Source organism: Oncorhynchus tshawytscha, linkage group LG25, assembly GCF_018296145.1.
Source record: "Oncorhynchus tshawytscha isolate Ot180627B linkage group LG25, Otsh_v2.0, whole genome shotgun sequence".
In the NCBI taxonomy this organism is placed as follows: Eukaryota; Metazoa; Chordata; class Actinopteri; order Salmoniformes; family Salmonidae; genus Oncorhynchus; species Oncorhynchus tshawytscha.
This window is the reverse complement of record NC_056453.1, coordinates 2510662-2528924: the sequence shown is the minus strand read 5'-3', so window position 1 is coordinate 2528924 and position 18263 is coordinate 2510662. Positions and strand designations below refer to the sequence as shown.

At 42.7% G+C, this 18263-nt stretch overlaps 1 protein-coding gene across 4 annotated transcripts in view; it reads left to right on the top strand.

Annotated features, from left to right (window-relative positions):
• Nucleotides 1–18263, top strand: part of LOC112224063 (dynamin binding protein) — a 123979-nt gene that overhangs the window by 55160 nt on the left and 50556 nt on the right. Inside the window, exon 1 of one of the 4 annotated variants that reach the window (XM_024387354.2) lies at nt 13522–15279. The exons of the other annotated variants lie outside the window; for them this stretch is intronic. Coding sequence (XP_024243122.1) covers nt 13719–15279 — 1561 coding nt within the window. The 5' untranslated portion in view covers nt 13522–13718. Of the gene's footprint in view, nt 1–13521; nt 15280–18263 lie in introns of those variants that run through there. 4 annotated transcript variants of the gene reach the window in all.

Here is an 18263-nt window from a genome sequence, read left to right as displayed (position 1 = left end):
TTAAGTTCGCTGATGACACTGCCTTGATCAGCCTGTTGCATGATGGCTCTAGACCACTTTGTAGAGTGGCTGAGGAATCCCTGCCACCCCCAAAGAGATGATGATGAGGAACATCATACCCTGGTCCTAGATGACTTTGTAGAGTGGGGTGGACGAATCTTCACTCTTGGTCCTCAATACCAACAAGACCAAAGAGATGTGCATGGACTTCAAATCCTTTTAATATAGACTACAACACCTACCTCTGCAACATCTACCAGAGGTCAGAATATAGAAATTGTAGAGGAATATCAAAGGGACCTGGGTGTCCTTTTGGACAATAAGCTTCAGTGCACCCCTCAGCAGGAAAATGTACAGACCTGATCTACAAAAAGAGCCAACAGAGACTGTACTTTCTAAAACAGTTGGGTTCTTTTAATATAGACTGTACTGTTATTATACTGGCTCTGTTTTACAAATCCTTTTTTAATATAGACTACTATACTGACTCTGTTTTACAAATCCTTTCCTTTGTTTGTTGGTTTGGCTTAAATGCCACTGTGAAGTCAGCCAGAGAAACATGCTAAGGATAGATAATAAACTTGAACCGACCCTTAAGGCACTGCCCACTGGGCACACCATGTCATTTCAACTGGAATTTGGGTAGTATTTGGTTGAGATGTTGATCAATGAGATTTCCACCTTTATTCACCCACTCAAAAAGACAGACAGTGGTTTGTTGAATTCCCAATGTGTTATCACTATGCTTTCAAACATCTAAAAGCACAACCAAATTCCAATGGAGGACTTAATTCTTCCTGCTGCTGCTGATATGACTGAGACAGTGCTGGGGAAAAGGCCAACAAAAACTATACAGACAATGTCTTCATCAAACAACACAGTTTCACGACACATCAGTGACATGGCAGGAGATGTTTAGAAACAATTACTGCTTCGCATACAAGCCAATGAATTCTATGCGTTAGAGCTGCATGAGTCAACAGACGTGGCAGGCCTGCCACAGCTCCTGGTATATGTCCGTTACGTTTATGGGGGGTCAATTAAGGAAGACATTCTCTTCTGCCAACCACTGGAAACCAGGACAACAGGAAAGGATATTTTTACTGGACAGCTTTGTGACATCAAATGGACTTGGGTGGTCAAGATGTGTTGGTATCTGTACTGATGGCGCAAAAACCTTGACAGACTTAGGGGTGTCGTAATGCGCGTACAAGCAGCTGCTCCTGACGCCACTTGGGTACACTGTAGCATCCACCGAGAGGCTCTTGCTGACAAAGGAGTGCCTGAGAGCTTGAAAGCCGTTTTGGACACGACAGTGAAAATGGTTAACTTTGTTAAAGCAAGGCCCGTGAGCTCTCATGTATTTTCTGCACTATGCAATGATATGGGAGGCAACCATGTAACACTTTTACAACATACAACATACAGAAGTGCGCAGGTTATCAAGGGTAAAAGTATTGACACTTTTTTTAAATTGAGAGACTAGCTTAAAGTTTTCTTTACTGACCATAATTTTCACTTGTCTGACCGTTTGCATGATGACGGGTTTCTTACGCGACTGGCCTATCTGGGTGATGTTTTTTTCTCACCTCAATTATCTGAATCTAGGATTACAGTGACTCTCCGCAACTATATTCAATGTGTGGGAAAAATTGAGGCTATGATTAAGAAGTTGGAGCTCTTTTCTGTCTGCATTAGCAAGGACAACACACAGGTCCTTCCATCATTGTATGATCTTTTTGTGTGCAAATTAACTCAAGCTTACGGACAATGTCAAATGTGATATAGTGAAGCACCTGAGTGAGTTGGGTGCGCAATTACGCAGATAATTTCCCAAAACAGATGACACACAACTGAATTCGTTATCCCTTTCATGCCCTGCCTCCAGTCCACTAAACAAGAGAGCCTCATCGAAATTGCAATAAGTGGGTCTGTGAAAATTGAATTTAAACAGAAGCCACTGCCAGATTTCTGTGTTGGGCTGCGCTCCGAGTATCCTGCCTTGGCAAATCGTGCTGTTAAGACACTGAAGTCCTTTGCAACCACGTACCTATGTAAGAGTGGATTCTCGGCCCTCACCAGCATTAAAACTACATACAGGCACAGACTGGGTGTGGAAAATGATTTAACACTGAGACTCTCACCAATACAACCCAACATTGCAGAGTTACAGTGGGGCAAAAAACTATTTAGTCAGCCACCAATTGTGCAAGTTCTCCCACTTAAAAAGATGAGAGAGGCCTGTAATTTCATCATAGGTACTTCAACTGTGACAGACAAAATGAGAAAAAAAATCAAGAAAAATCACATTGTAGGATTTTTAATGAATTTATTTGCAAATTATGGTGGAAAATAAGTACTTTTTGCCCCACTAAGTTCAAAATGCTTTATTAGCATGTCAAAAGTGCCAAACCAACAGACATACAGAATATTTAGGATCATTGATGAGAATTTGTTATATGTACTGAATTTTGTAATGAACTACACATGTATGAAAAACAATTGGATAGAAAATAACATTAAAATGACATGAAGTGCAGATAAATTAATATTACTACAGTTTTTATATTATTGACATTAATTTTTTCTTTCTCTATATTATTGGGTCTGGTGATTGCTTGTGCAATAGATCAAATATTGTGATTGTTATACATCTTAATGTTATCAAGGCCTTTCACTGTTCTGTGATCAGTGAACCTTCAGTTTAAAAAAAATCTTAATTGTGACTTTATTTAGGTCTGCTCATATAATGGTATAGAATCATTACCCAATAATAGCTACAAATATGAACAGGGTTTGTAATCACAGCTTTGTTTCTCTTTATTAAGTGATACTTTCCTTACAGTAACCAGGTTTCTATCAGACCTTTTTAAGTAAGTAAAGTGCATGTCTGATAAGAAAGTTAATGACGGGCCCGGGGGAAACGGAACATTTTTTGCTAAACTTTCCCAAAGTCAACAAAACAACATTTATTAGGATACGGTTATAGTCACAGCCGTGTTTATTCCCACTCAAACCGATACCACGACAGCCCTCAAAGAACCAAACTGGAAACCACATATCCTGAAGTTGCATTTATTGTAGCTGGTGATTTTAAAGCAAATTTGTGGTAATGCTACTGAAGTTCTATCAACACATTGGCTGTAGTACTCGCGCTGCTAAAACACTCGACCACCACTACTCCAACTTCCGGGATACCTACAATGCTCTCCCCCGCCCTCCCTTCGGCAAATCTGATCATGACTCCATTTTGCTACTCCCTTCCTATAGGCAGATTTAAAAAAAAATAAGTACCCGTGCTAAGGAGTATTCAACACTGGTCTGACCAATCGGAATCCACGCTTCACATTTGTTTTGATTACGTGGACTGGGATATGTTCCGGGTAGCCTCCGAGAATAGCATTGACGAATACACTGAAACGGTTACTGAGTTTATCAGACTATTAAATCCTACCAGAAACCATGGATAGATGGCAGTGTTCACTCCAAAAAAAGCACAAACCACCACATTAATCCATGGCAATTTGACTGGGAACATGGTTGAATACAAACATTGCAGTTATTCCCTCCGTAAGGCAATCAAACAGGCAAAATGTCAGTATAGAGACTCCAGTGGAGTCGCAATTCAACTGCTTAGACATGAGATGTATGTGGCAGGGTCTACAGACAATCACGGACTACAAAGGGAAAATTTCCGGACATGCTAAACACCTCTTCGCCTGCTTTGAGAATAACACAGTGCCACCGACGCGGCCCGCTACCAAGGACTGTGGGCTCTCCTCCGTGGCCGACGTAAGACATTTAAGCTTGTTAATCCTCGCAAGGCTTCCCGCCCAGACGGCATCCCTAGCTGCGTCCTTAGAGCATGCGCAGACCAGCTGGCTGGAGTGTTTACGGACATATTCAATCTCTCCCTATCCCAGTCTGCTGTCCCCACGTGCAAGATGTCAACATGTCCACCATTGTTCCTGTTCCCAAGAAAGCAAAGGTAACAGAACTAAATGACTGTCGCCCCATAGCACTCACTTCTGTCATCATGAAGTGCTTTGAGAGACTAGTCAAGTATCATATCACCTTTACATTACCTGGCACCCTAGGCCCACTTCCATTTGCTTACTGCCCCAATAGATCCACATATGATGCAATCGCCATCGCACTGCACACTGCCCTATTCCATATGGACAAGAGGAATACCTATGTAAAAATGCTGTTCATTGACTATAGCTCAGCATTCAACACCATAGTGCCCTCCAAGCTCATCATTAGGCTCGAGGCCCTGGGTCTGAACCCCACCCTGTGCAACTGGGTCCTGGACTTCCTGACGGGTTGCCCCCAGGTGGTGAAGGTAGGAAACAACACCTCCACTTCACTGATCATCACCACTGGGGCCCCAAAAGTGTGCGTGCTCAGCCCCCTCCTGTACTCCCTGTTCACCCATGACTGCGTGGCCATGCACGCCTCCAACTCAATCATCAAGTTTGCATACGACACCTCAGTATGCTTGATTACCAACAATAACGAGACAGCCTACAGGGAGGAGGTGAGAGCCCTGGGAGTGTGGTGCCAGGAAAATAGCCTCATACCCAATGTCAGCAAAACGAAGTAGAAACAACCACCCGAGCCACTGCCTGTTCATCCTGCTATCATCCAGAAGGCGAGGTCAGTACAGGTGCATCAAATTACCACAAGCATTTCGCTACACTCGCATTAACATCTGCTAACCATGTGTATGTGACAAATAAAATTTGATTTGGATAGAGAGATTGAAAAACAGCTCAAGGCCATCAGATTGTTAAACAGCCACCACTAGCACAGAGAGACGGCTGCCTACCTACAGACTTGATGTCATAGACCACTTTAATAAATGGAACACTAGTCACTTTAATAATGCCACTTTAAGAATGTTTACATATCACATTACTCATCTCATACAGTGCCTTGCAAAAGTATTCATCCCGAGAGACGGAAAAAAGGCTTCTATCTCAAGGCCATCAGATTGTTAAACAGCCATCACTAGCACATTGGAGGCTGATGCCCTATACCCATAGACTTGAAATCACTGGCCATTATAATAATGGAACACTAGTCACTTTAATAATGTTGACATATATTGCATTACTCATGTATATACTGTATTCTGTTCTATTCTACTATATCTTAGTCTGTGCCGCTCTGACATTGCTCATCCATATATTTATATATTCTTAATTCTATTCCTTTTCTTTAGATTTGAATCTATTAAGTCTATTGTGTGTGTTGTTGTGAAATTGTTAGAAATTACTTGTTAGATATTAGATATTTTAGATATTACTGCACTGTTGGAGCTAGAAACACAAGCATTTCGCAACACCCGCAATAGCATCTGCTCAACACATGTATGTGACAAATAATATTTGATTTAAACAAATTATGATGAACTTCACATGGTAGTGGAAGTGCAAGGTGATGAGCTTGATGCTCCTTTCCAATAAATATTGAGGGTATTTTTCTGGTGACATGATCATTGATGCTTGTCTGCCATTTGACAGATAAAAATAATCTTATTCTTTTGTCCTTAATAGTCTCATCATATAGGCTTTATGTGCGCTCTAGCCTAAAGCACAACCTGCGCCCATCAGTAGGGTTGAACATGCGATGGAAAGCCATTGTATTTGTTTATTCGGTACCTGAGAATTTAACCGCAAAAGTTATTGAGACGCACTATAACATCACGCACAGCATTTCATCTGCAACAAGTCAATTTGATGGTATCATATCTCTGGTGGGGAAAAGCTCATATTGTTTTTATGTAGATTTTAGAACATCTGTCTATATATCTATATGAAAATCTGTCACAAATTGTATGGAAACCTACCTCGTGGTAAAGCACGTCATGCCTCAAAATGAAATAATCCCATTCTTAGGAGTTCAAGTGGTAGTGTGTGTGTGTCACTACTGTGCATGGCATTGTTGCAGTGTGTGTAAGAGTGTTTTCTTTGTTCTAACAGGGTGTGTGAGTTGCTCAGCTGGGAGTTTGAGATAACTGTGCACTGTACAAAAGAGAGTTTAAAGTCCTGATTGTTGTTGTGTGAATAGAGGAGAGGATTTTTTAAGAAAAGCAGATATGAAGAGGTAGACTGACAAATAGATGACAAATATACTTAACAGAAAAGAGTGACGGAGAATTTGATTTGATCCGTTATCATCTAAAGCCTCTTCGACAATATTTTCACATGTACACTACCGGTCAAAAGTTTTAGAACACCTACTTATTCAAGGGTTTTTCTTAATTTTTTTAACAATTTTCTACATTGTAGAATAATCGTAAAGACATAAGTATGAAAAAACACATATGGAACCATGTAGTAACCAAAAAAGTGTTAAACACATTCAAATATATTTTATATTTGAGATTCTTCAAATAGCGATCCTTTGCCTTGATGACAGCTTTGCACACTCTTGGCATTCTCTCAACCAGCTTCACCTGGAATGCTTTTCCAACAGTCTTGAATGAGTTCCCACATATGCTGAGCACTTGTTGGCTGCTTTTCCTTCACTCCACGGTCTTACTCATTCTAAACCATCTCAATTTGGTTGAGGTCGAGGGATTGTGGAGGCCAGGTCATCTGATACAGCACTCCATCACTCTCCTTCTTTGTCAAATAGCCCTTACACAGCCTGGAGATGTGTTGGGTCATTGTCCTGTTGAAAAACTAATTATAGTCCCACTAAGCCCAAACCAGATGGGATGGCATATTGCTGCAGAATGCTGTGGTAGCCATGCTGGTTAAGTGTGCCTTGAATTCTAAATATATAACAGACAGTGTCACCAGCAAAGCACACCCACACAATAACACAACCTCCTCCATGCTTCACGGTGGGAACCACACATGCAGAGATCATTCGTTCACCCACACCGCGTTTCACAAAGATATGGCGTTTGGAACCAAAGATCTCAAATTTGGAATCCAGACCAAAGGAAAAATGTCCACCGGTCTATGTCCATTGCTCATGTTTCTTCCAAACAAGTCTCTTCTTCTTATTGGTGTCCTTTAGTAGATGTTTCTTTGCAGCAATTTGAACATGAAGGCCTGATTCACGCACTCTCCTCTGAACAGTTGATGTTGAGATGTGTCTGTTACTTGAACTCTGTGAAGCATTTATTTGGGCTGGTATCTCTAATGAACGTATCCTCTGCAGCAGAGGTAACTCTGGTCTTCCTTTCCTGTGGCGGTCCTCAGTTTCATCATAGCGCTTGATGTTTTTGCGACTGCACTTTTCTGAATTGACTGACCTTCATATCTTAAAGTAATGATGGACTGTCATTTCTCTTTGCTTACTTGAGCTCATCTTGCCATAATATGGATTTAGTATTTTACCAAATAGGGCCATCTTCTGTATACCCCCCAACAATTTTTTGTTTACTACATGATTCCATATGTGTTATTTCATAGTTTTGATGTCTTCACTATTATTCTTCAATGTAGAAAATAGTAAAAAATGAAGAAAAACCTTTTGAATGAATAGGTGTTCTAAAACCTTTGACCGGTAGTGTATATCCAGCCAATATACTGTATCTTTATGGAGTACAATTCAGTAGAGTTGTCTGGAAGTTATGGAAACCATGTTGTGTGGCAAAGAAGTGGCAGAGTAAAAAAAAACACCATAAATGAGAAGACTAAGAGATAATCAAGGAAAGAAATGTAAAAAGAGCGTGATACTCTCCCCACTCATTCCTGAGTTGGGTGCTTTTGTCCTCGTCCAAATGGGAGTGCCTGGTGTTGGGTCCTGTTCCCGGGAGAGTGCCTCCCCCAGTATCAAAATCAAATGTTATTTGTCACATGCACTTAATACAACAGGTGTAGAACTTACACATACAGTAAAATGTGTGTATCTGTATTCTGACTATCCCAGTACCTGCCTCCATTTACCTCTCTGTCTCTCTCTGGGAGGCTATGTTATGCTCTGGACATTATATGTATCAAAGAAGTAGATACATAAGAAGTAGAAAATAAGCATCAAATACTGTCAGTTTACATTAAATTATGTTTCACAATTCTGTTATGAAAGTAATGAAGTGAGTTGCAAATGATGAGCCTGTGAAAGCTGTTGTTGCTGACAAGTGAGGTTTTCTGGCCGGATATGAGAGATCGCAATGTTGCCATTACTGGTACCAGCAAAGTTTGTCAAAACAGCAATGCTAATGTTAGATTGGTAAAATATGGAGGTCCCCTCAATCTTAGTTAGCTGGCTAAAGTTATACTGCATCTCAAATCAAAACAGCAATGCTAATGTTAGATTGGTAAAATATGGAGGTCCCCTCAATCTTAGTTAGCTGGCTAAAGTTATACTGCATCTCAAATCAAAACAGCAATGCTAATGTTAGATTGGTAAAATATGGAGGTCCCCTCAATCTTAGTTAGCTGGCTAAAGTTATACTGCATCTCAAATCAAAACAGCAATGCTAATGTTAGATTGGTAAAATATGGAGGTCCCCTCAATCTTAGTTAGCTGGCTAAAGTTATACTGCATCTCAAATCAAATCAAATTATATTTGGCACATGCTCTGAATACAACAGTGAAATTCTTACTTACAACCAACAATGCAGTTTTAAGAAAATACCTAAAAATAGTAAGAGATAAGAAAAAACAATTATTAAGGAACAGCAGTAAATAACAATAGCGGGGCTATAAAAATAAAATAAAAATATACAGGGGGTACCGGTTCAGAGTCAATGTGTGGGGGCACCGGTGTCGAGGTAATTATGTACATGCAGGTAGGGTTATTAAAGTGGCTATGCATAGATAATAACAGAGAGTAGCAGCAGCGTGGGGGGGCGCAAATAGTCTGGGTAGCCATTTGATTAGCTGTTCAAGAGTCTTATGGCTTGGGGGTAGAAGCTGTTTAGAAGCTTCTTGGACCTACCTCCGGTACCGCTTGCTGTGTGGTAGCAGAGAGAACAGTCTATGACTAGGGTGGTTGGAGTCTTTTTTTTTAGGTTCTTCCTCTGACACCGCCTGGTATAGAGGTCCTGGATAGCAGGAAGCTTGGCCCCGGTGATGTACTGCGGTCGGAGGCAGAGCAGTTGATCTGAGGACCCATGCCAAATCTTTTCAGTCTCCTGAGGGGGAATAGGTTTTCTCATGCCCTCTTCACGACTGCCTTGGTGTGCTTGGACCATGTTAGTTTGTTGGTGATGTGGACGCCAAGGAACTTCAAGCTTTCAACTTGCTCCACTACAGCCCCGTCAATGAGAATGGGGGTGTGCTCGGTCCTCCTTTTCCAGGAGTCCACAATCATCTCCTTTGTCTTGATCATGTTGAGGGAGAGGTTGCCAGTCCTGGCACCACACGGCCAAGTCTTTGACCTCCTCCCTATGTGCAGTCTCATTGTTGTCGGTGATCAGACCTACCACTGTTGTGTCATCAGCAAACTTAATGATGGTGTTTGAGTCATGCCTGGCTGTGCAGTCATGAGTGAACAGGGAGTACAGGGGGGGACTGAGCACGATGGGCCTTTGTGTTGAGAATCAGCGTGGCGGATGTGTTATTACCTACCCTTACCACCTGGGGGCAGCCCGTCAGGAAGTCTAGGATCTAGTTGCAGAGGGAGGTGTTTAGTCCCATGGTCCTTAGTTCAGTGATGAGCTTTGAGGGCACTATGGTGTTGAACGCTGAGCTGTAGTCAATGAATAGCATTCTCACATAGTTGTTCCTTTTGTCCAGGTGGGAAAGGGCTGTGTGGAGTGCAATAGAGATTGCATCATCTGTGGATCTGTTGGTGCGGTATCCAAATTGGAGTGGGTCTAGGGTTTCTGGGATAATGGTGTTGATGTGGGCCATGACCAGCCTTTCAAAGCATTTCATGGCTACAGATGTGAGTGCTACGGGTCGGTAGTCTTTTAGGCAGGTTACGTTAGTGTTCTTGGGCACAGCGACTATGGTGGTCTGCTTGAAACGTGTTGGTATTACAGACTCGGACAGGGAGAAGTTGAAAATGTCAGTGAAGACACTTGCCAGTTGGTCAGCGCATGCTCACAGTACACGTCCTGGTAATCCGTCTGGCCCATCGGCCTTGTGAATGTTGACCAGTTTAAAGATCTTACTCACATCGGCTGCGGAGAGCGTGATCACACAGTCATTCGGACCAGCTGATGCTCTCATGCATGTTTCATAGTTACTTGCCTCAAAGCGAGCATAGAAATGATTTAGCTTGTCTGATAGGCTCGTGTCATTCGGCAGCTCTCGGTTGTACTTCCCTTTGTAGTCTGTAATAGTTTACAAGCCGTGCCACATCCGACGAGCTTCGGAGCCGGTGTAGTACGAAACGACCTTAGTCCTGTATTGATGCTTTGCCTGTTTGATGGTTGGTCGGAGGGCATAGTGGTATTTAGTATAAGCTTCTGAGTTAGAGTCCCGCTCCTTGAAAGCGGCAGCTCTGCCCTTTAGCTCGGGGGGAATGTTGCCTGTAATCCATAGCTTCTGGTTGGGGTATGTACGTACAGTCACTGTGGGGACGACATCCTCGATGCACTAATTGATGAAGCCAATGACTGATGTGGTGTACTCCTCAATGCCATCGGAGGAATCCCGGAACATATTCCAGTCTGTGCTGCAAAACAGTCCTGTAGTTTAGCAACTGCTTCATCTGACCACTTTTTTTTATAGACCGAGTCACTGGTGCTTCCTGCTTTAATTTTTGCTTGTAAGCAGGAATCAGGAAGATAGAGTTATGATCAGATTTGCCAAATGGAAGGCGAGGGATTGTGATTGCCTAGTCACTTTTACCCCTACCTACATGTACACATTACCTAAACTACTTGGTACCCCTGCACATTGACTCGATACCGGTGCTCCTTGTAGCCTTGTTATTGTTATTTTATTGTGCTTCTATTTCCTTTTTTTTAATTAGCACATTTTTTTTAAACTCTGAATTGTTGGGAAAGGGAATAAGTAAGCATTTCACAGTAAAGTCTACACCTGTTGAATACGGCGCATGTGACAAATACAATTTGATTTGAGCTAGCTAGCTAACGTCAGCTATGTTAGCGATAATGGTGAAAATGATTATCAATATTTACATAACCAGCAATCTATGGTCTACCTCTATACTCACCATCAGTGGGGACCAACAAACTCCAACCACCTATTCCTCATGAAAGGGTCCTTCGGCACGGCATGCAAACCACAGTTAGTCAATCCGTATAGGGCTTTTCAGTCTCAAATGGCTGTAACCTTTGAAATTGTTGGGGCGATGAAACAACAGAGCCCCATTCAATGAAGGGAAGCGAAGTGGGCAGAGGGGCGATTTGCACGTGGAGCTTGGCAAAAGGGGGCATGATTTGTTGACATAATTTTAATCCATTTACTCGTTGTGACACACCGAGGTTCCAAATTCCATTTTAGACAAGACTTACTTTATGATCAAAATAATAATTTTGGCACTTTGTATTCCATTTTGACACTAGAATAAACGTTTCTGACTCATATTGATGGCACATACGCCATTTTCAAAGGAATTAGTTGATGTTTAGGGGCAGTCACTCTCTTTAACCTGACTTTCCATTGCAGCCAATTCATTTCCAGGTAAATCTCTTTAACCTGTGTGGTATCACCTGTCAGATAACTTAAACATGGATATGAGGGTATGGGTTCTGTTTGACAGGATATTCAGACAATTCTCAGAAAGACTGGCAACTAAATGACAGAAACTTGCCTTGCTTAACATTACAGAACTGGAATGTTGCACCTGATCCCCCTGAAGTAAATGAGAATACACACACACACACACACCACACACACAGTTTCGGGTTGGGTCCCTGGGATTGGAAGTTAAAATCTTAAATACTGATAATAAAAGAGCATTACATAAGAAAACTATATCCTTTATAGTAGGTACTGTATGTTTCCATCCAATTGACATCCGAATATTCAAAAATCTGCATAAAGAAAATGTGCATTTTCCCAACAGACCTGTGACCTGTGTTTCCACCAAGCTGACTTGTTCCAGATGACAATCCGTGTGTGATGACAGTGCACACAAATGTACTTTTTCACTTAAGTTTTCATGTATGGAATAAAAATCTAGTTTGATGCGTTTACATCGCATTTACAACTATACCAATAGTTTTGTCTTGGCAAGTGCACTCTAGCCAACGACTCACAGATGCTGTGCAGCTAGGCTAGTCTACATGATGAGATTATTATGGATAAGAGCAAGAATCATTTGTATTTGTCCAACGGCAGCCAAGCATTGATCATCATGTCACCAGAATAAGACCCTTGATATTTATTGGAAAGGAGCATCAAGCTCATCACCTTGCACTGTGAAGTCATAACTTATTTCATTTGTAGTTCATCTGCATGGTTTCCCGAGTCGTAGTGAGAGGACCACACACTATATCATTGTGTGACTCTAAGTTTACATCAATATGATTGTTATTATATCAAAATTTGCACATAAAGGCGTTTCCACCTCCATTTCTCCCATAATTAATTTTACAGACTAAGATCCCACCATGTCGAACAAACAAATTCTGTCGGCATTTATACATTTTTTAATCCAATGAATAAGCTTCAGTTTCTCCCATTTCTCTATTTCCCTCTTCCCTACATCAGTAGGGGATGGTTGGGAGATGGAGAGACACTGTTTGTGTGGGGAAGGGGGGCTGTAAAAGTCGACCATCTTATAATTGGCTCTTTGATGGAAGGGAAAGGGGGGATATCCTATACCCCAAGCTTATGAATAGGCCTGGGTTTTTTCTCACACTGAAATATACCGTAGCCTCTGAAACCAGGGACAGGCTTTCAACAATAGCTCATTGTAGAGTGAAGAGACACTTTCCAGTACACTGTACACTCTAGAATAATCAGCCCCTGTCCCCAAAGCCTTTTCCACCTCCTTTCACTCTCTCGGTCACAGACACGCACATTCCAGACTTTTTTTAATGAAATCATCTGAATGTGTTCATGCATAAATTTGTTATTCCAAATGTAGGGCAAACAGGGCCTCATACGCTGTTGATTTGCTATTATTTTTGCACAGAATAACTGGTTCCGTGTTTACATTGACTAAGCTCCAACATAAGACGACTTGATTCGCCTTAAGTTCTGAGGAACTGAGAAAACACATTAGTCTGGAAGTTTACCCAGATAATGTGGAGAATTTGATTAAGAAATTGTCCTTTTTCATAATGTGTAAATGAAAGAAAAGCAAAAGAGGATGGAAAAACAAAAGGAACATTCTCTGAAGTGGAAGTTTCTTGCTGCCAAGTCTCACACACGCCAAAGGCATTCTCTTGAAAAGACCGTTAGTCTCCTTCCTCCGGAGAAGGAAATCTGCCCAGCCAGTCTGTGTTTTCCTGCAAACATAGCAACTGACCAATGAAAACGCTGAGAGGGGCTGACTGTAATCCACCACTCATGTGACTACTGAATGATTTACCAAGAATGGCCCCTCCTTCCTTCACCTGCCCCTCCCCACTGACATGATTCACTGGGCTGCCGGGGGAGGGAAGGATTTTGTAACACAGAAACTGGGAAGTGCCTTAGCAGGGCAGTCCAGTTCAGGCAGCCCTAAGAGAAGGAGTGAGAGCGATAAAGAGCGAGTATGTCTGACAGGTGGTTAAGTCTTGCACATTGCTGTGCTCTGGAATGTCATAGTTTGGGGAGATAAGAATAAGCCATCACATCGTAGTAGGAGCAACGGCAGCACTGAGAGCTGTATCAGAAACGGCACCATGAAGGGCCAGGTAGTTAATGGCTTCCAGGCTGAGATTGTACCCTTGGACTGGAGCCACGGCACTGGGATGCCCCCTCGGAGGGGCAAGAGTATGGAAGAGTTAGGGAATTGTGGTTGTGCCAGGGAGAGGATGGTCCGTCTGCAACAGCAACAACAGTTCCAGCAGAAGCAGCAACAGGTGGTTATATACCACGGTTATAAGCTAGCTCCAGTGCCAGTGCTGGCCCCTGAACCGGTGGCAGCTCCAAGGTCTGTGCCAACTCCTTGGCCAGGGCAATGGGACTACCAGACCAACCTGAGGCAGGGGAATGCCGGTCGGCAGGCCAGCTGGGAGTATGAGGACTATGACAGAGTGCCCTATAGAGACACAAGGCCTCAAAGCAAGGGCCTTTATTTCCGCTCTGCCTCAGATAATGGCCACCTGGAACCCAGGAGAGTGCAAGAGTGGTCTGGTAACCATTGCTTCTACCCAGGCCCGGAGGACCACAACTACCAGGAGCACAACCGAGAGACACAAATCAAGGATTACAGGGATTTCCACAGAAGTCAGGCGCAGTATGACATAGACAGGGACAAATATGAACACAAAGAGGAGGAGTATCCCTACAAACAGTGTGACCTCTATAAAGACAGAGATGGGGACCACTATGACTGCAAAAAACAGGACTATTGGGACCTGGAAAAAGAGTTTTATCAAGAACATGACCGTTATGATCGCAAAGAGTCAGACCAGTATGATCACACAGACCGGTACAACCCTAGGGATATAGGCCACCATGACCGCAAAGATGGTGACCAGTACGACCTTAAAGATCAGGAATATTTTGACCGCAGGAGACCGATCAAGAATGACCACACAGAAAATGATTATTTGGACTACAGACAAGATGATAGGAAAGAGGACCACTACGTAAAATACCACCTGGTTCGCAGGGAGGATTATTATGACCGTAAAGAGAAGACCCATTATGAGCGCAGAGACAATTACCACTATGACCAAAAGGATAAGGACCACTATTTGCTTAAAAAGAGTGATAGTTATGACCACAAGAAAAAGGACCACTACAACTACAAAGGAAAGGACCACTGGGATCGCAGAGAAAAGGACCACTGGGATCGCAGAGAAAATGACCACTGTGATCGCAGAGAAAAGGACCACTGTGATCGCAGAGAAAATGACCACTGGGATCGCAGAGAAAAGGACCACTGTGATCGTAAGGAAGAAGACCATTACAGGGATTTGCGATCATTATCTATAGACTCCAGGTATGAGGAATACCCCGGCAGTGGGAAGCACTGTGAAGAATGGTTTGAGGACCAGTACCACAATCAGCCCGAACGGGAGCGACGGTCCTACGACCGTCACCTGTGCCACAACAAGGACAGTGAAAATGGGTCCCAACTGGATTCTGGTAGCCTCATGGGGACCGTGAACAACCCCAGGCGGGCACGTAAGCCCCTCTACATGGGCTCCCTTGACCGTAACAGTTTCTACAGGAAGACCGCCCCCAGCGCTCTGCGGAGGTCAGAGTTTGCCATCAACAGTAAGCTGAAACAAGGTAAACATCTTTGTGCTGGGAAGGATTCAGGTATGTAAAGTAGGCAGAGGCCAGAACATGGGGTTATAGGAAGTTTTCCTCTTTATTGCTGGTCTAGGATCAGCTTTCCTGACACCAATCCATTGAGCGCTTACAAAATAAAAAACATGTTTTTGGGGAGCAACCCTGCCGCCCAGCAACAACGAGTCACCAGTTCATTTCCACTCACGATTGGATCATATGAACATTTCACCAAGATTGAATTGTAAGCCACGATTGTAATGTGATGTGTGCTGTATTTTCCAAAGTCTCAACCTCAGACAAATGACCTTTAGTTGCACTTACAATGGACGTCTAAAGTGTTGTGACCTCATTTATTAAAACGTACAATACGTACAAAAACGTTTTATACGTACAAAATATACCCCAAAACGAGCGTGCAATAATTTTCACTCATTTATAATAACTGACACTTGACGTTAGAATGTTCTTACCCCCACGCAAACTTTAGACCATCCTACAAAATAAATAGAGATACTATTCGTCCCATCTCTTATTTAATTGTACCTACTTCATCGTAGTAAATAGAAAAGCTATTTCAAGTGTTTTGCTCTATATGATCCTTCCCGTATTTATACCTACACATTCTCTTCAGAAATGGCAGATATTTAGTAGGCAACTTTTATAAATGAGGCCAAGGTGCTCACTCACTCTCCAGGCATGTGTGTGTCAGACATAGTCTGAGGCTTGTAGCGCGTGGTGGTTTCGCCTATTGTCTTAGGAAGGTGAACCTGAAAGTATTTTAGGGCGTAGGAACCAGTGAAGCAGGTTATGTTGGTTCTTGGTTTTTGTTGGCTCCTTTTCTCCTCTGTCTCTCTCTCTCTGTGTCTGTCTGTCTCTCTCTCTGTGTCTGTGTCTCTGTCTGTGTCTGTGTCTCTGTCTGTGTCTCTCTCGGTGTCTGTCTCTCTCTCGGTGTCTGTCTCTCTCTCGGTGTCTGTCTCTCTCTGTGTCTGTCTCTCTCTCTGTGTCTGGCTCTCTCTTCAAATCTGCACAGAAGTAGTGGCATTTGTCATCAGTCTCTTGCTCAGGTGTTTGACATGACTCATTCCATTGCTGTCTTAAAGGGATAGTTCACCCAAGTGACTAAATTGCATATTGGTTTCCGTACCCTGTAAGGAGGTTATAGACGACGTAAGACACCAATCCATGCTTTGTTTTTGTTACCTGGCCACTGTTTCCAAAGGCACAAATCCAATGCAAGTTATGGATACCAATATTTGCATTTTTCACACTTAATTTGTCGTATGGGTGAACTACCCATTTAATGGTGGGGCTGGTCTTAGACGCTCTGTCAAAGTAGGACTTTGTCCTGGCTGGATGGAATGTCTTTGGCAGGTGTTAAGCACCGCAGATTACCATTGTATCATCATTCAGGTGAACTGAGTGAGTATTTGTGTGTGCATGCCTAAATATGTCAGAGCAAGAAGAGAGCACTTCTCCTCAGGAGTTTGCTTCTTAGAACAAGCATGTGAAGCACCCTAGTGCTCAACACAGCCTGGGACCAGACAGAACTCACTACCTACCCTCCCCCCCAAACACACACACTGACCATGCTTCCAACCAGTAATCCCTAACGTCAACATAGTGAGGAGGAAGAGAAGGTAGTGAGTTCTGTCTGGTCCCAGGCTGTTTTGAACACTAGGGTGACTCCTCCACAGAGGGACTGAATTTCAAGTTGCGTGTACCAAGAGTGTGCGTGCGTGTTGGTCTGTGGAGGTGCCTGTTGCTGGTCTCCGTAGTAATCCATGCGCAGCAGCTGCTGATGGGCAGATGGGGGATTAATCAGAAACTCCTTAGACAACATTCTCACAACATTCTCACAACATTCTGTCGAGGGGCCAGCCTGGCAGACAAATACCCCAGGTCTCGAGCCGAGGAGGGAATTAGCCAGCTAATGTAGGTCAGAAACACTGCACAAGCTCTCTGACACAAACACTGACATCTGGTCTCTCTCTCACACACACACGTATTCCTGTTACATGTATTTGGAATAACTTCACTATCTGCTGGTACATTCCCTCATTTGTTTTTACACAAATCAACAAGCTAGTTAGCACATTATCTTGTGAAACTGTTGAAGTAGCTAGCAAGCGATAAGATTTGCCAAATAACAGGCTATAATGTCTTCTACAGTGGTACTTACTTTGCAATGTGCAGAATACAATCACTCATCGGGGGAGATTTCTTCTCAACAACTGATCAACATAAAGATATAAAACTGTATTTTTTTGTGAAGAATCAACAACTAGTGGGACACAATCATGAAGTGGAACGACATTTATTGGATATTTCAAACTTTTTTAACAAATCAAAAACTGAAAAATTGGGCGTGCAAAATTATTCAGCCCCCTTAAGTTAATACTTTGTAGCGCCACCTTTTGCTGCGATTACAGCTGTAAGTCGCTTGGGGTATGTCTCTATCAGTTTTGCACATCGAGAGACTGAAATTTTTTCCCATTCCTCCTTGTAAAACAGCTCGAGCTCAGTGAGGTTGGATGGAGAGCATTTGTGAACAGCAGTTTTCAGTTCTTTCCACAGATTCTCGATTGGATTCAGGTCTGGACTTTGACTTGGCCATTCTAACACCTGGATATGTTTATTTTTGAACCATTCCATTGTAGATTTTGCTTTATGTTTTGGATCATTGTCTTGTTGGAAGACAAATCTCCGTCCCAGTCTCAGGTCTTTTGCAGACTCCATCAGGTTTTGTTCCAGAATGGTCCTGTATTTGGCTCCATCCATCTTCCCATCAATTTTAACCATCTTCCCTGTCCCTGCTGAAGAAAAGCAGGCCCAAACCATGATGCTGCCACCACCATGTTTGACAGTGGGGATGGTGTGTTCAGGGGGATGAGCTGTGTTGCTTTTACACCAAACATAACGTTTTGCATTGTTGCCAAAAAGTTCAATTTTGGTTTCATCTGATCAGAGCACCTTCTTCCACA